General features: G+C 42.2%; 1 protein-coding gene across 2 annotated transcripts in view; it reads left to right on the top strand.

Moving 5' to 3' along the window:
- Positions 1–13,098: 13,098 nt before the first annotated feature.
- Positions 13,099–22,310, top strand: part of lrig1 (leucine-rich repeats and immunoglobulin-like domains 1) — a 33,406-nt gene continuing 24,194 nt past the window's right edge. For both annotated transcript variants that reach the window (XM_005941340.3, XM_005941341.3), the window contains exon 1: positions 13,099–14,067. In XM_005941340.3, coding sequence (XP_005941402.1) covers positions 13,865–14,067 — 203 coding nt within the window. In that variant the 5' untranslated portion in view covers positions 13,099–13,864. The remainder of the gene's footprint in view (positions 14,068–22,310) is intronic.

The following is a 22,310-nucleotide window of genomic DNA, read 5'->3' on the forward strand; positions in this document are numbered from 1 at the left end:
TGAAAACATCTGCTGCGTGTGCTGGACTGAGAGAGTGAAAAATATAACAATTTAAGACCAAGAAAAATACTTGGAACATCATCATCTCAATTTTCGAGCAGTCCCCAGGCTCAGCAGCACATGTGAACGCGAACACACGTGCACACACGCACATACATACACACAGATGTCCTATGTTGTCCTGTCTTGATGGGCTGTGCAATGGAGATAATTATGTTTAAATACAGGCGGTTAAAGATAAATGAGCAATAGTAGGTAATGATGGCTTATTTCCCATCTGTCGGTGCATTGCAAGGCAGCTGAGCCTTGTGAATGAACATCACTGTTCTGAGCGCACACAACTACTTCTGAGCGGCAATTTATCTCACCCATTACGAGCACGTCATGTTAAGTAAACAGCAATTCAGCGATTGTGTTGTACCCTAGAAACCTTCCCGTTTTCTTGGGAGGAAATTCTCACCTTTTGGGAGAAAGATGTTTATTTCGTGCTTAATAATGTGAATGAAAAACAGAAAGCGTGGACTTGTTGTCCTTTGTTACCACAACAGTCTTCCTGGTTGTGCGTCACTGGCCTGTAAACCAAATAGCGAGAAAAGAGTATTTAAGGAGGGCTTTTAATGCTTCGCACGCTGACAGAAACCAGGTCATTGACATGCAGGAGAGCGTTGTTGGGTGATTGAAAAAGCAACTGCGCAGAGAGAAAATAAAAGGGCTGAGCAGGGGGGAGGCCTCAGAAAACATCCTGCAAGCACTTTAAAAGAAACTTTACAGCTACTCCCAGAGGGAGTGAGGAGGAAAATGGAGCCTTCGTCGTGTCGATACGTTATTCTGTTTGTGTTTGTCTAACTGTCACCTCTTTTACTGTCTACTTCCTCTAAATCTTAATCTCCTTTTTTTTCCTCCCCTCATTTTCCGTGGGGCGGTTTTTCTTACTCCCTTTTCACTCTTCTTGAACACGAGCACACACACCAAACACGTCTAGGGCATGCAGGTGCGACGGTTGTGTAAGCGACTTATTCCAGGTGCAGCTGTTTCTGCTATGACAAACTGCATTTCCACATTCCAGTACATTATGAAGCTTCTGTTTCATTCTAATCATTTGAAAAGCCGAGCGCTGAACTGCAGATCTGAAATTCTGAGGCATCTGTTGTTTATGTCATGCGATACAGAGCCTTCAAAAGATTTCTTGACAAGGTTAAGCTGGCTGTTTAATCTGTTTGGGAAAAGAATGAAAAGTCATTTCTTACGTTTTCAGGTCAGTTGTGTTAAAGTAAACGTGCGCTTGCCTGGAGTTTTTAGGCAACTTCCTCACCAGCAAACAAGAGCACTCAGAGAGCACAACTCCCTCTAAAGGGCAAGGGCCATATTCTCAATCTTTGATGTTTTATGATGCTTTTATTACAGCATGTTGACGTCAGCCAGTTATGGTGTCATTGTGACGTCCTAGTGAGTCGTATTGACAAAATATAATATAATAAGGTGTGTCGTGCAGCTCTTTCCATGCCCCTTCATATAATATATTACACTCCATATGTTTTCTTGAAATTTTCTTTTCAAGGTCAACTTTGAACTTAATAAAAATGAGGGTTAAGGTCAAATGCTTAGCCAACCTAGGTACTCTGTCTCCCAAGGCCTAGTACCGGTACATTGTTGTAAAGTTTGAAGAAAATATATAAAAACTGTACGTAATATAAAGTTTTTAATTATTTTCACATTGGTGAGGGGAGACTAAACTAAACATGTCTCAATAAAAGCAGATATGAGAGGTTTTCTGGTCTGGAGCATTTAGGCGTGTTTAAGACGATGTCAATCAAGAAAAGACGTCCACCATGGGGGATAAGTCTATTTTAAACTGTTTTTTTAGTCCATTATTCTACAGTGACAAAGAGGGGTGGTAAGTTTGGCTTATTTTGCAGTCACAGTACCTGCACCTTGCAGTCTTTGAGCCGACCATGCAGTTCTCTTCATACCAAAGAATTCTAGACAGGCAGATGTGAGGTCATCTGTCCAACAGCTGAAGCATGGATGAAACTGGATCTCGCAACAGGACAATAATCCAAAGCACAGCATCAAATCTATGAAAGAATCTATGTGTTGTAATGGCTCTGTCAAAGTGCAGAAGTAAATCTGGTTAATCTGGAGAAAAAAGGCAAATAAGAAGAAAGAAAAAAGTGGACTTAAAGTCGTCTACAATGATATGTGAAACTGAGAAAGACACAGAAAAGGTGCAGAGTGTGTACTATCTTTTACTATGACTAACCAAATTACCAAAATAAAAATCATAATTATAATCATGATTTGATATAAATATTCAGGAGGAGTTGTTAACAACTTTGCTCACTAGTCACTAGTCAACTAGCACTACTATCACACTAAACTTTTCTTCAAAGGTTAGTTTAACAAAATACCTGCAATACTAATAGTATTCAAATTTTGTGTTTAGTGCTAATTAAGCTTTCTTGTCTCAAGTGCATCGCAGTGCTTAACTTCCAACTGGGAGATGTACAACTCGGTCAGTTTAATCCACCAACAGTCCAATGAGCTAGTTTGAAAATGACAGCAGAAAACATCTGGAGAATTCACAGAAAGTGACTCAGTGTGCTAAATACAATACTCTTTGCCTGGGTGCCACCCCTCACCTAAAAGACATCGTCATCAGGCCTCTAACCTGGACAATCTGCTGACAAAGGGCTGGGACTCTTGACCTAATTCCCCTGACACTGTCTGTAGTTCATGTATGAAAAAGGCTGAGGTAAACGTTAGCACTCTAAAAACGCTAAGGCAACAATGGTGAGCATAGTACCAAAAATTATACCAGCATATTGACTTCAATAGCCTTTTTAGCTCAAAGCGCCTGTGCCTGACAGAGCAGCTAAGGTGGTTGTAGCCTACTGTTGTTTCCATTGTAATTTGCTGAACAGATTACCTAGCCAAAGCATTTTTTCCATCTCTTTAACAATCAGAAAGGATACACACAGCAAGGGAGTGTATCTCTTTACATTCTTTAATCTTCTCATCTTTCTTCGACAGCTGGCAGAAGCTTCACTAATCTTTCCAATCAGGCAAGCATTTCCTGTCTGATCCACTGTCAAACAGAGCAAAAAAAAAAAAAGAACAAAAAGGAAAAAGAAGAAGAAGAGGGAAGAGAAAGATGAAAACCCACTGTGAGACGGAATAAACTCTTCCAGGAATCATTGGTGTCATTATTGCATTTGACTGTGCACGTCTGCAAGCACATTTTCACACCTGCAAATGGGTCTGCAACTCACAGAGCAAATGTTCCCTCACATGCCGGCATGTAAGCATTCATGCATGTTGACATACTGTGTATACAGACACACATAGCAGGCAGGGCATGTGGAGAAACGCAATACGGCAGGCACACACGGCCATAAAAATCTGAAAGACAGAAAAGGTAAATACACCGTACTTTCACTATGGAATCATACTTTCAAACTACATCAACAACAAATAGATGTCCCTTTTCATTAGGAAGAGCTCCAATTAATTTGCTCGAGCTAAGTATGATAGTGTAAGACGGGGCCCTCGTCCAAACAAGATGAAATGTGAGACGAGGCAATCAATCTGCTCCACTCGGTGACTGCCAGACTTAAGGGCTCCACATCTCACCTCAACTCGAAATGTGATTTCCACTGCAAATATCCTGCTATAGTCATGTTTTAATCAACTTTGTGTGTTTGACTTGGAAGCGAGTGATTATTATTAGGACATTATACTGACGTCTCACTACATGAGGGACAGGCAGTTGCCGGGACACTCAAAATGCCTGTTTAAAAAGAAAATAAAGCCAAGTGTCATTATAAAGATTTCATTTCCTAGTGCATCATCAGTCTTTACCATTACTAAGTTAGAACAGACCGAGGGAAACAAAGAGAGCAGGTTAGAAAACAAGGGACAGAGAGAAACTGCAAGTGTCTGTTCGGAATTAGATATGCAGAACTGAGGCGCATCTGTCCTGTCACGCTTCTGGACTCCAACAGCCGGAGGTGCCCACGCTAAATAAGCACAACAAATTCACCACAGGAGTGTGTGTGTGTGAGCAGGAATGGGAAACATCAGGAAGCTCTGGCGCGTAGCAGCACCTTTCCGGTAAAAACAAATTCAGCTGGACGTGTCTGCAATGCCAAAGGTTAAACTGATCTACAGGAGTTAAGTTGGAGGTGGAAAAGATCCAGAAGAGTTTGAGTTTGAAGAGTTTGGGAGTTTGAACGACAGTTCGTCGCTGTCAGCAGCTGTAATGAACTAACGAGGAATAAATGCAACCTGTTGAATGAGCTCAGCTCTGAAGTAAAATGATGTTTACAGCACGGGCCTCAGATGTCCATATCTCACTGTCAGCTCGGATCTAACGTCTCTGCTTCTCCACACATGCAGACATCTGCTGCGTGTTCATGGTTACGATGAATGTTGAGCAACCAGAACCACCAAGAAGCGACTAATTCGTGGGTGTTTTGTGGCATTTTTTTTTTTTTTTTTTTGCATCATGCCAAATGCTACAAGGCAGATGGAAGAGATCGTGAAGATGTTGTGCAATGCGAGATGTTAAGTTATTACATTTGAAGACGGGGTAAATTTGATTTTGGAAAATTTAGTTTGCATAGCGTTTCAAATTTGCACGATGCTGCATGCCCTGCTGCTGATTTGTTTATCTTTTCATCAATGATATTTTATGACCCTGACAGACTGACAACCTGTGACAGCTGAGATGGACTAAAGCTCCCACCCCTGCTGCAATCCTGAGTAGGGCTAGTGGTTAAAAAAAAAAGGCTGTATAGATGGCTGGATGATTTATTATTCTTGAATTTGACATGTGCGGCAGTGTGCAGGGAATGTGCAGAATATGTGTCTTCAGGTGTGGATGATAGAAGTTGCATGTGTTTGTTTGCCCATATGTGAGTTTATGGAGTCAGGTTGGATTTCTGAACTCCAGCATTCTTCGAGCTCGAGCTCCAAGGGATTAAAGCGTAGGCGTATGATAAAGTGTCATGAGTGTCCATGCCTGCTCTTTTACACAGGTGAGAGCAGTGAGAGTTTCCCCTTTCGAATCATTCCCCATCATACACATGCCTACAGTCTTTCTGCGAGAACAACTGTCCCGTGTCGCTTTAAGAACAGAAAAAAAGCAAACATCTGTTATGTAGGTTAAAAAGCACCTTAAAAAAAACCACCTGGCTGAAATTCAGAAAAGCTCCCCAAGGCCTTAAGTTATTGTCCATTTTTCTTCCTTCAATAAACAGAAGCAGATAAATGGAACATATTTTCAGTGCCCTATAAATCCGCCTCTATCTCACTTGGTTCACCCTTCAGTAACAAGTGAATCCAGCCTGTAGAAGTGTCAGCGATTTTTTATCCAACATCTTACTTACCTCAAAAAATTACTCAAGTTTGTTTGTTTTAAAAAAAAAAACATCTATAAACTCTTATAAATGCTCCTCAGGGGCTAAGAGCCCAGATGTCCACAGCCCCGGTGCTGAAACGTTAAAGATAATTCACTCCTCCTGCAATCCCCACAAAGTAATTTTACATAATTTTAAAGACGTCCTGCATCCCCATCTCCACCCCCCAAACAGACAAACCAAGCACACACACAGACACATTGACACACACACACATGTATGCACACAGCCCTCAGCGCTGCTCTGTGGGTCTTAAGTGTGCATAACATGGCAGCCATTATCCTATTAGCAGCAACAGTGGCCTGGGGGCAGGTAAGGGAGCAAAGGACGGAGGAAAGGAACCGGCATTAAAGAAAAAAACAGGAGCTGCAGCCGGTGGAAGGAGGGTAAAGCAACAGTTCGTAGGTAAAGGGAGAGTATGAATGTAAAGTGCACGGGGAAGGAAAACAAGCTGACATGCATTTTAGCAGCTGTGGCAGCGCAGCAGTGTGGTTGGAGCTGTGGAAAGAAAAAAAAGATTAATAAGCGGAGAAGATAGATGCAAAAATTGACTAAAAATAGAAGCAGGGGTTTTACCCACGGCAATCTTCAGAAGAAAGAATTGGGAGGCCCTCTGTGTGCACATCATTACTTTACCTGGCATGCATTGGAAAGCTCTTTAAATGACTCATATTCTCTTTGAGCTTCAACAGACGCCCTGCCGAGCTTGATTTGGCCACCATTTGCAGATCCCAGCTCCAAAGTCAATCTCTCACTTTGAACTGCCCAAATAATGGACTTCAACTGCTTCACTACTGCATGCTAATTTCCTTTATGATAAACCAAGTTGCTCTTCTTCGCTGTCACACACCAGCCCCAAGAGCTGCGTGCATAGCAGGGGTGTTAGCGACGATGTGCTTATGCAAACCCCACATACCCTCTCTGCTCCCAATTAATCCCCCACCGCACCAACCTCCTCTTTATTCCCCCCCTTTCCTTCCTTCCTTACCTAACTTCCATTCCTCACTTTCTCTCTCATTATTCAGCTGCCCTGTCCAGGCTCTTTTCACAAGGTCTCTATTGAAGTCAGGGGAAAAAAGGCTCAGCAGCAGCTGGCCACTCTTTTCTCCAGAGCAGGTATAGAGGAGCTGAGAGCTCTCTGCATGAGCGAGCCCCATTCCTCCAGCTCTATTCAGCTCTGCCTTTGCCTCCACTATTCACCAAGGCTCTACTTTGTCAAGAGCAAGGGAGCAAAGGAAGAAGGAAAAAAAAAAGGAGGGATCAGCCTTTTCACTCTTTGTACTCCACATGGCTATACAAGCATTTCCAAAGCCTCCACTAATGAGTTGGCCACAGCGTTGTGTGAGCGGAGAGAGAGTTAGAAACAGGTTTGCAAAAGAGAAAAGGTTTGATTAATACGGGTTCATTCTTTTCTCTGATGGAATGCCGGTCTTCATCAGCCTACATGGGTGGCTTCACTTTATAAGTCCATTTGTGTCACGTATAACCAGCTCCGGGATATTTAGAGGGAAAGCGCAGCAATTAAAGATGATAATAAATGTACAAGTGCAAATGCAGTGGAGTGTGATTTCACTCAATCACTGTAATTTATGTGGTTCAGAGGGAAAATGTTTTGTGCCCGAGCTGTGAAGTGGCTGGTAAACATGCAGTCTTTGTGGCAGCAGTTAACACGCCGTCTAATTGCCATTTCTCCACAGTTAATGATACACTCAAGATAAAGTAATGATGCTGAATGAATTGCTCGTAAACATATACAACGCATACCAAGAGGGAGGCCATTTGGCTCACTAGTGAATGGGTATCCAGTTACTTCAAATAAATTGAATTTTCCACCTCTGGTCTGCGGTGCCATTGAGTGTGTTTGAAGACCTAATTGAATTGAGACTTTCAGACCATTCTGATTTCGCTGGCTAATTAAACCGCTCACTGGCTATCTAAATGCCAGGCCGGTGGGTAACCAGCCGTGAAATGTGACAGGTCAAACGTAGGCCTAGCGATTTTAAATCTGTGGATTTGAATCAAGTCGTTTTAAAAGCTTTTTTGCTTTAAGAAAAACGTGCACGGTGGAGACAGGTCACCGAGTTCGGTAATTCCAACTGTTTTATAGCTATATTCCACACAAACAACAAAAGCTGTGTTTAATCCCATTCAGAGCCTGAAGAGAGAGCAAAAGACAAGGGCAAAGGAGAGAAAAGACAGAATGAGATCTCTTTTTTTCGTACAAACGTGTTTGCACTAAAAAACACAGAAACAAAAAGCGCTGGCAGACTGAAAGCTGTTTGGCTGCTGCAGCCCTGCACCACCTTTCAAAAAGTGAAACAAGCACATTCCTCTGCTAGGACAGAACAAAAACTGTTCCAGGCCATTGCTTCTTTTATGAAATATTCTATTGACAAGGCCTATTAAAACAACCACAGCCGAATACACAAGAGAGTCACCTTTCCCCACCCTGTCTGTCAAAGTAGCTGTAAACCGACAAGCCGTGGCTTCGACTTCGCAGGGCGAGGATGTGAGCAATGTAGACACAAGCAAACACCTGTTGAAAGGACCTGGAAACTAACTGCCATTTTGGGCCCCACTTTCAACAATGCATGCCTTCACTGCAGCTGACACTGTGGGCTTGAAATGTAAGCATAGTAGACAAGGTGTGCGCTTCTCGCCACGCCTACCTCGTGATGGAACAGGTTAGGGAGCTGGTATGGTTTGTCTCTCATCGCTCGCCGTTGGGCTGCAAAGCTGCGAGTCTTACCTACTGACAGGAACTTGGCATGGCACAGCCTGATTCACCCTCGTCATAAGGAAAACAGTGATGTGAACTGTGAAGGTTAGCTTACTTTCTATGCAGTGAGAAAAAAACAGGAGAATAGCTGGAGCTATGGTGTTTAGACACCTGCAGGTTGCACCACACTTGAAGCTTCTTTGTTATTGTCTTTCATATACCCGTGGTTTAGTTCATTATCTGGTGAAATACTGATTCCTCTCGACGTAGCTATCACTCCTAGCTTATTTCTTTACTACAGGTGTAAATTTCAGGGGTAGCGAAGTGGTACGGTGGTTAGCATTGTTGCCCTACAGTTCTAGGTTTAAATCCACCATGTTGGCAGGGCTTTCTCTCAGTGTCTGCATGAGTTCTCTCCATGCACTTCTTCCCAACGGTGTGCCCTGCCTCTTGTACCTGAGTAACTGGCATTGGCTCCAGTAACTCCCCTTGACCCTGGTAAGGCCAAGTGTAGGAGATGGATGCATGGTTGTTCTCTGTGCATTTTCATAATGATAGCGTTTTACACATGAATGTCTGTTTGGTTTGTTGCAAGGTCAGTGGAGACTGTACGGTGGCCCTGAAAGGTCAAACACAATGCAACTTAACAACACCAGGAAATAGAAAAATGCTGTAAAAGCACGAAAAGTTGAAGTTCAAAAAACACAGCAAAAATACAAAAAAAACCCACTGTCATCAAAAAACAAATAATGCAAAACTCAGAAAACACAGGGTAAGTGTTTTTGGGGAGATGATAATGTAACTGAGTAGCTGGGGAAGTGACAATGTAGCAGTAAAAAACAAATAGCAAACATGTATCTAAAGTAATTGTGCAATTAAAACACACATTACCTGCATCCTTTTCTCTCTCACAACACTGAAAAATGCTCTACTCCATTAAACGTATGTCAATGTAGCCTGTCGCATGCTTTGGTTTTATATCTTTACATTTATTTACAACACATATCTTCTTCAGACTTTTAAAATTTATAAAAATAAGTAGTCATCAAGTAATCATTGATTATTCCTAATTTTGAGGAAACCCTAAGGTAGATCAGAGTCAAGGCCAGAGTCTTTCATCCAAAATGTCTTGCACGTGGAGTGTTTATAGACATCCTGCACCTTCTTGCCTTTACATTTTTCTTTCTCTGCATCTGTCACGCTTTCCTCTTCCCCCTCTTCACTCACGTCCTCTGCCTTGTAGGCCACGTAATCACGCCACTTAGCAGGCAGTCTGGTATCGACACAAGTGCCCAAACTGTTTCTGCTTCCTATTAGCCAGGCATCTCTGCACTCCTGCAACACCCGTTAGCCATCTAGTCCCAGTTTGATGAGTTGGCTGCGTTTCACGCCTCTCCACTTTATAGTTGATGAATAGCTGCAGCAGATGGTTTGTTATCTTTGAAGATTCCAGTAAGATGAGCGTGATGAATCGCTTCAGGCCTCGCACGTCCACCCCTCCTCTCCCCTCCTCTCGCCATCACGTTACCCCTCCAGCACTGAAATAAAGTGAAATGTGAACAATGTGTATTTGACTCATCGTGAACACATAAGAAGCTACTGCCTGCACTTCTAATACCGGCCCTGAAATCTGTGGACGTGTCTTTATGGACACTTTGATTTTGTTCCAGCTGCATAAACACCAATATGAATGGTGTTAAAATCATAAAAAACAGATATAAAAAAGAAGAAGACAAGGGCTCATCTGGTGCAATCATTATCTTCTTTAGAATGGACTCTCATGACAGGAACATGTCCACTAACACAGACAAGAATGGGCGTGGGGTGAGTCTGAGGAGTTTCCCAGTTGTGATAGAAAAGGCTGTTAATGCTTTTCTTACAATGTAACCTCGTTGTTTGACTATCAGTTTAATGAACGGCAAAAGTAGTGCCAAAACATATGCTATCAAAGTAAAGAAATATCTGCTACTGAAATAAGAATTTGGAGGAAAAAATATGAGAAGAAATATTTCTCATTAGAAATAATGCTGTCTGCCTGCTGCACTAGTAGACATTATATGACCAGATAAATCACATTAAGAGACAAGTCAACAGTCCACTCAAAATAGAGCCCCAAAGTACCTGGTCCACATACCCTGTTTGTTGGGCTGGGTATTTGTGGCATAGCTGCGATGGTATATATGAATAAGGACATTTAAATAGCAGTTCAGTGGCTGGAAGTCCAATATAATAAACTCTAGCAATTTGATATTTATATATTTTACTATTGATATATTATATTACTGAGTATCAATTAAAAATATACTGAAAAAAAGACACGATTTAATACTACACCATATATTCCTAAGAAATAGAATTATATAACTGGAATTTACTTTCTAAATACATTTCTTATCAAACGAATAGATATAAATACCATATTATATTTTAAAGTTGAAAGTTTGTGAAATATCAAGCATTTAAAATATTTGAATGATTTTCACAACTCCAAAGAACAGTCTAAAAGAAATGCAGTTTCTGGACAAAACTATAGAAATTTGCAGTTCTCCATCACCATCGAAGTCATGTTTTAACAGTGTCTCATTTTGCAGATATTTTCCTCGCTTCCAAGAGCCAGAGGCCTTACCTGTAGGCCACAGCGCTCACTCATACACATGGTGCAATGTGAAACCTTTGCTTATTCACTGGAAAGGAACCGCACTGCTAAACTGCCTGCAGTGCTCCAGGTGTGAATATCTATGTCCTTGCTACTGTGATTAATAGCAAAGAAATCTGGGACTTCTCCCAACACGAAGCGATCACAATAGCTCCGACAGAGTCAATCAATACTTATCTTTCAGTGCTGAGAAAAGAAATGTGACGAGAAAAAGAAGGAAAAAAAGCGTACAAGGGGCCGGGAGGCTGACGGGGGCATTGATTTATCACAGATGTGCATTTTTGAGGCACGGGGCAAATATGATTTCAACATTTGGGAAAAATTTTGTGCTATCATGTGGCCATTACTGGGCATGCTCAAATGGTGAACGATTATTCTGGATGGACAAATGACACACATGTGTATGGGTGTGTTTGCAGGCCCATACACACATACAATTATACACATCCACTTTGCGTGCGATTGTGTATGCAAATTGTCAGGTACATGTACACAAAACATTTGCAGCTTTTCGCGGATGGTTATGAAAAAGGGTGCTTTACTTAGTCACAACTAATTTTAAAGACACCCCATTCAAAGTCATTGTGCAATATTATCAACAAGATCGAAAATAAATGGATAATTTAATCACATTATGTTAAGAATTTTATAAGAGGCCTTTCAATTGCTTACAGCGTATGGACACTGTGTCAATATGGAGCCAACTTGAGCTACTTGGAATGTAAGTAGGCTTTACTCATGCACCGCACTTAAGTACATTCATACATTTTCGTCCGCTTATCCAATTCAGGGTCACAGAAGGGCCTGTACAAACCTATACCAGCTGTCATGGAGCAAGAAGCAGGGTAGACTCTGCACAGGTTGCCAGTTCATCACTTTCTACCAACATAGGGACTGGCAACCATTCACACTCACACCTACAGACAATTTAGAACCACAAGTTAACCTGTGGGATGAACCTGGAGTACCTGAGAGAACTTAAATACAGTTATATTTAATTATGCTTTTACTGCACTTTTGGTATTTTGACTTTACACTTTTTTATGCTCCACTACTAGGAAGCAAATCCAGTATTTTTCTCCAGTTTTATTTGTAAGATGTTATTATTTAAGATTAAATACATTTAATTATGATTGGATTAGAATTAGAATATAAAATGATTAGAGTAGATTAGATTAGATAACATATACATAGGTGGAATCATCACCACAGTCACCGCCATTAATGATGTTTGCACAATCGTCTATCGTTAAACAGAGTAATATCCAACCACCTTTCCATCAATTTTCTTAATCGCTAATCTATTTCAGGGTGATGAGGGGTTGGAGACATTCTCACCTATCACTGGGTGAAAGTGGACCAGAGTAATTAGTATATTTTATTTTGACATTTTGATAGCAATTAATTTAACCTTGATTTGAGCCTGATAAGTATCTACTTTCACTAGGAGTATAGCATTTTTAAACTTGCAAATTTTGAACTTTTTAAACAAAGTATTTCTGTAGTATTGTTATTTTTAAGTGATGTAAAATGTTCATATTACTTTCACAGCAACACTCACTGCTGGATTCTATTCTTTATCTGAACACCTGCAAAGTGCAATTGTTCTCTGAAGCGGAGTGGAGATATAAGGGTTTTTATTATTATTATTATTATTATTATTATTATTATTATTATTAGGCAACAGTCGACTGAGGTGTTCACTTGGAAAGAGAAATGTACTTACTATTCCACAATTGTTAATATTCATGCATACTCAAACTTTACACAAGCAAATGCACATGCACAATTCAACTTTCTCCAGCTGGAACTTTATCGTATTTTACAGAAACTCCTTCAAATGCGCGTGGCTGAGGGGAATACAGCCAATTGCTTATAATCAGCTTTCCCGCTCTTTCTTCTGTATGTAAATCTTGATGTCAGCCTTACTAACAAATACTTAAATCGGGCTTTCAAACCAATTATGTTATTACGGCTTGTTATAATGCGATTACAGAGCTTGATCTGGGTGATTGTCTCTTTAAGAAGCAGTGAGAGTGAGAGGAGGTGGTGCGGTTTCACACCCCGGGGTGGGAAACATGGGCGGGGCCAGAAACCGCTGAGTGACAACTGCTCAAGGGCTCTCCAACTTCGCGAGGCAGTGAGAACCCGCAACGACCAATGAGGTTAGGCTGTAACCCGGCCGTCAACTCTCACCAGCCAATCACAAGCGAACCGGGGGAGGACCATTGAATTGCTGTTGTGTTTCCAACATGGGATTACCGAAAGGTCCCGTAGGAAAAAAAAGGAAAAGTAACTGGGTAAGGGGGAAAAACTCATGGTGGTACTGAACGCTCAGAAGGAGGAGGAGGGGGTACTCAATTTAGCTATTAATCGCATCGTCGAGATTTTGTGACCACAGACTGTACCTGATAAGCAGCTGGTGGAGAACACCGGGCGTGCGGGGGGTTTAAAGTTGGATGTATTCGACCGCCGCGGTATGGACGACATGCAACGTTCGGCTTGAGAGACCAGCGCTGGAGTTTTCACCACTGTTCCTGCGAGCCCGAAATTGTTTCCTACATATTCAAATTTCTGGTTTCGTCTGGCAGTTTTCTTTTGCTTAGTGTTTACTTTTTTGTGCTACTCCGCTGATCAACTGTTACTTTGAGAGGTGTACAGGCGCAGTGTCCTTTAACGTCTGACTGTTGCATGTTTTCAGAGGTCGGCAAAAGCAATATCACTACTGACAAACTACATTTAGCCTTTTATGCACAAAGTTTGGAGAGTTAAAGGAGTTCGCTGTAGCAGAGTTTCGCTGCTAGTCCGTGATTTACCTTTCATTATTTTTTTTAGCCCGCCTCGGACGCTAGAGGAGAAAGTTGGAAGTGGGGGACTTGTGTCAGAGATGAATGTTTCTGGGGCGGAAAACATTTGGCTGCCCCAAAGTTGTCCGTGCTAGCATCTTTAGTACAAGAGGACAATTAATGCGTTATAACGAGCTTTCGTTTTTTTTCGTAGCCACATTAAAGACACCAGGTTGTGGGCACCGGGAGAGAGCTCAGCAGCCGCGCTATTAAAACTGGATACAAAATGGCGGCCTTCCTGGGACGATTTGGATATCTGTCTCGGTGTATTTTTTATTTAATTTTGTCGGTCGAATTCTTTCAAAGTTACGGATTGAGTTCAGACACACCATGTGCCCAGAACTGTACCTGCAGTGGCGACTCAGTGGACTGTAGTAATCTGGAGCTGACGGCGACGCCTTTGGACCTTCCAGTTCGGACTGTTTCCTTGTAAGTAAAGCGCTTAGTTGCTCTAACCTATTTATTGACCAGCCCATAACGGGATAACAGTGTAAAAACGTGGACAGCAGCATAGAGTGTTAGGGCTTTATTTGCTTAAACACGCCGACAGCACGGCTTTGAAGCAGAGGACCCCTGTTGGTACGGGGCTTCTCCCCAGGAATCCCGTCAGAGAAGATTTTTGTGGTTCTGCTTAGAGTTGCATAGTTTTGCTTATGAACTCAAACAGAGGGGGGAGTGACGGGCAGCTGTCATAGAAGCTATGCCCGTGCCTCCTTTCTAACTGTATGTAAGCAAACAAAACTGCCCCCTGCCCCGCGCGTTTTGTTTTCAGTTAGTTACCCCGTCAAAGTACTCCGGAGGCCCCCCGCGCCTCTAGAAAGTGACGGAACATTAAAACTTTACGCAGGTAGACCCTGAACATCATGTTGTAACTCCACTTGAGCTTTTTTGTTTTTCATGCTGTTCGTAAATTAAAGTCGCATAATCTTTCACAACATTGTACCCCCCAAACAAACAAAAGCATCTGTGAGTTTGACACTTGGCCAGATGCTGTGTTGAAAGACTTTTTGTGTAGTTCGGGCATTCCCTGCTGATGTGTTTTGTTTTGTTTTTTTTAAATTTTTGCTTAAATAGTCAGACTTGGGGAGTTTTATTCAAAGTAAGTAGGTTAACAGGTGTTTTTGTTATCGCGAGAAGAGCCACGTGCGCAAACGTGTATTCCAAGTTGTCTGCACTTAAAAGGGTGTCAAAGGCTTTGCTTTGTGAATTATCGTTAACTTCAAGTCATTCTGTATTTTATAACGCACTTACTTTTAGAGATGTGATTGAATGTTCCAGGCTCTGGTTTATCTTCATGCTTAAAAAAAAGATTTATCTCTCTGTGCCTGGCACATGTGCCTTCGGTTGCATCTATCTGAAGGTGTATTCATGTTTCCAGTGTTAGAGTGAGCAAACAGTCCCTGCAGCCTGAGCAAACAAATAGACCCAAACATGTCATAACAAATTAACCGTCATTACTCAGTGAGACTTATGACAGGTATCATCCTGATTCCCCTTTCTGTCTCGCTAGATTCACTTCATAAATTCAATTTCTTGGGAAAGTCACCGGCTCCTGGAAGTAAAGCTGACAACAAATGAAACTCTGTCTGCCAGATCATTTAGGAAATGAGCTAATTTGGCACATTTTTATAAAACATCCCCCAATGTATGGGGAACTTAAGCACTTACCAGACTGAATTAGATAGTTTACTTACAGACAACACTGCTCTCTGTCCTCCCTGTTGACATGTTGTTTCTCACTGGAGTATATTGCACCCACTGTTTCCAGTGACTTTTACAAATCCTTAAACTTTTGAGATTTTTTAGTGTGTGTGTGTGTGTGTGTGTGTGTGTGTGTGTGTGTGTGTGTGTGTGTGTGTGTGTGTGTATTCCTGGGAATTTAGATAAAGGCCTTAGGACTGTTCTGGCTCCCAGGTTCCTGTTTGAGGCAGTTTTTCTTGCCCCATGTAGTCAGGAATGCAATGGCTTTAAAAAGTCCTCAGAAAACACGAATAATGGCACTTGTGCCTGAGTAGCCCCGTTGCCCTGAAGCACCTCTTAGCCATTCTCAAGTGCAGATGCTGTTTATCATGCATGCACGCAGACTCACAGTACTGCCCTGTCCTCTTGGACAATGATCATGTATTGTGGGACAAATGTCCCATCTGAAACAGCTGCACTGGACCTTTTGGTTTGTGTGAAGACAGGGTTCCCCGCGCAAGCCCTGTGTCGCTCCAAGTCGGCTTCTGTTATCTCGTCCAAACCTTATCAGGCAGAGATTTAAGGACCCGCAATCTTTGTTGTTTTCAAAGGGAATGGCTTTATGGCTTTGAATTATCTTTTAAAACACCTAGGTTGCATATTTCCACACCACTTGAGATAGTCACATTGTGCTGGCGGCTAACTCAAAGGGAACCAGCTCTTTGCCTCTGGGGTCCGTAAATGAGCCAGATTAGTGGATGATTACCGTAAACCCAAAGAGGCAAGTACGGACAATTTCACCTGTGGCCCAATGTGATCCCATCATAGTGAACCCTGTGCTAACTCTGTCCACTTATGTGAAAACAATTTATTTTATTTTATTTTATTTTATTTTAGGGTATGCAGCAGTTTGGAAGGTTATTTTTTATTTCTGTGCACTAGAGCTTGTCTCGTGTGTGGTGCATGATGTGCACAGCTGAAAGGGAAACTTTGGTATTGTTGAAAAAGACAAGATAGAGCAGGGGCTGTGGTACAGTGCAACAATAATAGTTTTAGCCTGTCAAAAGAGCTGAAAGAGTCAGTGTGCACAGTCCCTGGTTTCAAACAAAGTGTGCTTGTCTATCTCCACCTTCAGGCATCTTAGCCAAGTAATCAGTGTGGAATCAGTTCATTGTTATGATTTCCCCCTGGGGAGGGAGCGGCAGTGGTGGTGCAAGAAAAGGCAGCATTGGTGGTTGTCAATAAACACAAGGCACCCACACCAGTTTTCTTCTCTCACTCAAGTGCGCAGTGCAGAGGCTTCCCATAAAGGAAAAATCTCATCATCACCTGAGGTAAACGAGTAGAGGCTGTTAATCCACAACAACAAGCACCCTCCGTTAGTCAAACATACAGCGTGCATGCTACAGTCGGAAGCTTTTAACCCTTCAACCCTCTGCTCTGCTGTCTGTAAAATGAACATGGTTCAAGCAGCAAATAAATGAACATTTCCCACCCTTTTGTGTGGGTGAAGAACGATAGCGCTGTCATTTAGCTGCTGCAGTTATCCTCACACAGGCGCTTAAATTGGGATTACAGTAATGAACCATGGCTCTTATGACACAGCAGCGCACTCGAGGAAGCTGCTCTTGGAGAGAGTTATCATACCTTCACCAAGATGTTGGAGAATTTCAAAGCTTTTAGGCAGCAAATGATTGCAGCAACATTTTTCTTTTACACTTTGTGTTAATAGAACTGTATAATGTCAGGTTAAAGCCACAACCAAAGCAGCTCTTGCAGTTGTTCCCTGTGTTACAGAGTCAGGGAAAATGGATGAAGAGTGTAGTTTATTAGAATGGATCTGGAAAAGCCGATGAGCTTTTTGGCCAGTCAAGACAAGTGGCCAGTGGACCGGTGTTATACTGCAGTTCATCCATTACTAGCAGCCCCAAGTCCACAGAGTCCACATCCCTTGGTGGAGAGAAAACAGTAATGCTTTCCAGTTGTCAAAATAATCTCTCCTCAGGATCTTGTGAGAAAGTGGCCTTGATGGTGCATTCAGGGAAACAAAAGATGTTAGCACATCCTGCCTGGGCCACAGAAAGAACAGAGACAAATAAGACTCAAACTTTTAAGGGAAAAATGGGTGATTGACCAGGTGTGGAAATGTACCCTTAAAAAGAAGCGTATTAGCTACTTTTTGCTATTTTAGATCATTGATTACTGTACCGCAGTAATATTGATCACTATTGATCACACTAGAATGCTTTAATGCCCCCCCCTTTAAGCACATGAGATTTATGAGTGAATGCCTAACAGCCTGGACATCCAGCCTCTTTGAAACCTCTGTGGTTATGAACTTCTTCGTTGCACTTGTCCTTTCCTGTTTTACATCAGTGCTTGTAACATTTAACAAACTGTCCACCACTCTCAGATGTTTGCCTATTGTTTCTGATTGATGAATAGCCTAACAACATATAAAGCAAGTTTACTCTCACAAAGTAACATATTCCCTCTCAGGAGTGGTGTCTTATCTTATTTGCAGCCACAGTAATGTGTATTAAAAGCATTTTTGCCCACTGTGCCACTGGCATAATGGGATTTTGCAAGTAAATAAAAGCATGAGCATTACAGATTTTGGCTGCGATTGCGTGCTGGGATAGAGATAAAGCAGATGCAGGGTGTCTGTTTGCCAGCGTCTCTCCGTCTTTTCTTTTTGCTATTTGTTGTTATGGAAAGTTCCATCTTTTCTACATATATATTTTTCACTTGAATACTGAGCCCTTGAATCACTCACCTGCTCTCAAATGACCCCCTGTGTAATGTGGCATTTTGCTAGTGGTTTCCCAAGTTTTTACATGTGCTGGCCAAACTCTCTGCTGCAAGTCATCCCCAAAGTGTAGCCTTCAACCTCACTTAAAGCCTTATTGGTAAACGCTACCCCCAACAGCTGGTTTTTGGCTTCTACCTCAGGAAATAGGTTTGTGTTGGTGGTTTCGGGATGGAGAGCCCAGATGGTCGATTGCAGACTGGTTACTGGGGGGGTGTAACTCTGGATCACCTGGCCTGTGGGAGTAGGAGTTCGTGGAGAGGGATGCACTAAGCGGAAGTGTCTTGTTAATGCCACAGTCTGCTTCTGCTTACTGAATCTCAGCTCCACTAGTTGGTGAAAGTCCTCTCAGTGGTCAGAAACCTCAACCACTGTCACACATGTTGTAACACACAGTGGAAACCCAAAGGAAATTGCATGTTACACAGCCGTTTGCTTGACTGCCACATATATGCAGAAATAACACTTTTATTTTCAGGTAGTGTTTTGCTTCATCTAAGCTATTAATAGACACACAAAATAGGTTTAACCACTAGTACTATGCTTGCCCTGGGTTTACTTTTTCCATCATGGCCATTTATTCTGTCAGGGATTTTGGATTTTATGTTGGGACTGACTGATGTATAAACACCACAGTGCAGAAATGTTTCGTCTCTTGCTTAAACACATCAACATTTGAGCAGCTGGGGCAGAGATACAGCAACAGCACTCAGCAGGGCTGAGCCCTTTGTGGTTTCTAGGGCATTTCTCGCTACGCAGCCTTGTAATCTTGTGGTATTGGTGATTATACCAAGTTTGTTTATTGTCATAGTTTTGCTGGCCTTGCGACTTTCATGTCTGGTAGATATTTTGTAGACCTAACTTGTGTGTTTAGAAGGCTTTAGGATGATATTATCATTGGAGGTGATCTTTATCAGGCCCGCGTCACTTTTCCTCCCATATCAGGCCGTTAGATTTTCAGGTTAGTAGAAGTATTGGTGGTTCTTAGATGGAAGATTAAATAGAAGTCTTGGTTTTTTTTTAACCGGCTGAGATGATTCATGTAACGCATTAGCTGTGAACAAATTAGGAAGAAACGGCTAAAGCTTGATCCTCTACTCTAATAAGAGCAGATAAAGTCTGACATTAATATGGAGATATGGAATGAGCTCATAGCCTCACGCTGGCTCTAATGACAATCAAACAGCTGCTGCCACAACTCATTCGACAGGAATTCAGTCAGCAGAATAGATGGCTCTTTTGTGAAGACACTTTAGGGCGCCAAGTTTTTCTTTTTTCTCTTTTTTTTCCTCTTTTCCCTCTACCCTGAAGTCAGTATCTACAAAGTGGGCTTGATCAGTGAATCATCTGTGAATTCTGTACATCTGGTAAGAGTTTGGGAATCTGGAGAAGATGTTTGGGGGAGAAAAAAAAGTGTGACTTGGAAAGAGTGAGAGGTACTGCGCAAGTGAAGCAGCTTCACCCCAGAAAACAGACAGCCCTTCGAGACACAAGGGGAGATTGGAGTGCTAACTTGGGCCAGATTTTTTTTTGGCCTCTGTACTTTCTGATACTGTAGAAAACAGCATCAACTTAAATCCCAAAACAACCACAAATTCATGTGTAATCATTATTACCATGGGTAATTATTGTTCTGCTAATAAAATAAACATCACTGGGGAAGGAAATTAACGAATGAAAAACTGTCTGTCTTTTTCTTCACTTTGAAGTTAAGAGCATTAGGCCAGACTACTAGACAGGAGTACAACAATACAGTGTTTATGTTATTCTTCGAGATTAATTTGGGACACTCATTTCCCTGTACTCGGAATGATCTAGCATGGTGCCATTTGTAAAACATTACACTGTTATCACACTAGACGGCAGGAGCATGCTCCTGCATTAAACCCTTGGTTTGCCTGCTGTGCAGACGGCATCAACGGGTTTGTGCTTCTCATATGGAGTGCCCAGTCTCGGGTCTGTGGGCCCAGCCGTGGGTTCAAGCAGTGCCTCGGGCTGCTGCAGAAACTTTCCCCAACCTCGTCCTGGTTTGTTTGGAGTGCGCTGCTTCATCTCCTGCTATAACCCCAAAGCGGCAACACTCACAACGGGGCTGCACATGGCCCCAAGATGTGCCTGCATCGGAAAACTTCAGAGTCACGCTCCCTGTCGGGCTGATTTCAAAGGCAGGAGCAGCCTCTTTGAGTTATGTGTGTGGGGGCAGTGAGTATCTGTAATGCAAATGGTAAAATATGCTGAGCCCATCAGCACTACATCTCTGTGATCTTGCACCCAAGTTCTCCTTGCCCCCCCTTCCAAGGATCTGGTATTTACTGTGTTTCTTTGCTCCGATTTTAACGAGTCAGATTTATCACTTTTATAGTAACGCTTGTCGGCCAGTTTATGCTTTTAACCTTGTCGAAACTGATAAGATACCGGCCCCACTTCTCATTCGCTGTATGACTTGTGTGTAAAATGGTGGCCGGGAGCTGGTGTTAGCTTTGTGTACACTCTCACTGCAGTTGCCGGGCTATAAACTGGCCTTTAATGACAGGAAGAGCAGCGTCGGTGTGTGTATGTGTGTTTGTGTGTCTGTGTGTCTGGCTCTCTGACACGCAGGTTATTATTTGACCAGTTTTACGATGCCATGAAGTCAACCACATTAAAGAGCTTTTGTCTCACAACTGGGCTACAGAAGGCTCATCCCTGACATCACTTCACACTTTGAGCGAGCAAAGTTCACACTGCATTTATCTACGATAGAAATGGGAAAAGATAATGATGATGTATCTCTGTATGTCTAAGTCCCTGCACTTTTCCTCCCTCCTCACATCTCCTCTCCCACACACAGGCTATGCGCTGACTTACAAGTGTAGTGTCATACGCTATGACATCACTCCACTACTCACAGGCTTCCTCTACTCCCACAGTACCCATAACGAAGCAATTTTTTAAAGCTTTTTAATGAGTTTTATGTGTCACATCGGCTACACAGTCCAGAAGTGATGGTCTTCTGCAGGCGCTAGGCTCCATTTTTCTTTCTAAGACACCTGCTCTATGAAGCAGGCCTTTCATGAGTTTATCTTGCTTGCTTTTGAAGCGTTCCTTCCCAGGTATACTTGGATTGAGTCAAACCTTCCAACTAGTTGTTAAGGCGACCAGCTTAGGATGTTGTCAATTGAAGTATGTCTGTTGCTGTTTCATAAAGAACCTTTGATATGTTCCATCTTTAAGTGTTTTAGGGTACTGGGCCAAGTTGACTTGGTGGGGTTGTTGTGAGCAAAAACTAAAATTTTTAGGTGCAATGCACTAGAGACGGCAGAGTGAAAGTACATCCGAGTAACTAAAGAGGCAGCAGATTGTATTGTTCAGTTATTTATTTGGAGGATAAAATAATATTTAATAATTGAAAAAGCTGTTCCTCCACATAAACTCGCCCACGCACACCAAAGGACTCAAAATCTGAGGGAAAACATTGGTAGACTGTGTGATGAATGTTAATTGTGCCCCTTTTTGATTATCCAAAATGCTTTACTGGCATCAGCACATTAATCAGAACAGATTGAAGTCATTGCGAAAATTAGCATTTGATTCAACGTTTAGATTTTCCCACACTTTTTTTGGCTAAGTACCTGGCTGAGAGTGCTTTTGAGTGTGATCCTGCTGACTAATGTCAAACAGTCCTGCCCATTATGAAGTAGTTGTACCACACAATGGAATGCAGTGTTTGAACCACTCTCAATTTTTTTTAAGGTAAATTGCAGTAGTGTTTGCCATGTTTAATAAAACACAGCTACACTTCGTTTTCCAGCTGGTTGAACTATACAGCATAAACTTGCAGAGCTTTATGGAACGCTAAACCCAGTTTAGCATTTGAGAGGATATTTGGATAGTTCTTTTTTTTTTCTTCTTCTTCTGAGCATGTTTGTTTCTGTTAGTGTTGGCGTCTGCATCTCTCCACTCGCGGAGCAGTCGAAAACTCAAAGACTTGTATTTTTCTTACCCGATGCAGCAAATTCTTTCAGAAACTGCATGAGTGCAAGGTCACTTTCTGGAAAGCATTAACAATGCTTAAAGCTGGAGTCACATTCCCTCCTTCTTTCCTGCCATATGAGGGAGTGTGTGTGTGTGTGTGTGTGGTGGCGATGGGGGTTGGAGAGGGAGAGAACCCAGCCTTTATCATCACCATCGCCTCCTTTACAGT

The sequence above is a fragment of the Haplochromis burtoni genome, unplaced genomic scaffold, assembly GCF_018398535.1.
Source record: "Haplochromis burtoni strain Fernald_Lab_line unplaced genomic scaffold, NCSU_Asbu1 Contig_314, whole genome shotgun sequence".
NCBI lineage: Eukaryota > Metazoa > Chordata > Actinopteri > Cichliformes > Cichlidae > Haplochromis > Haplochromis burtoni.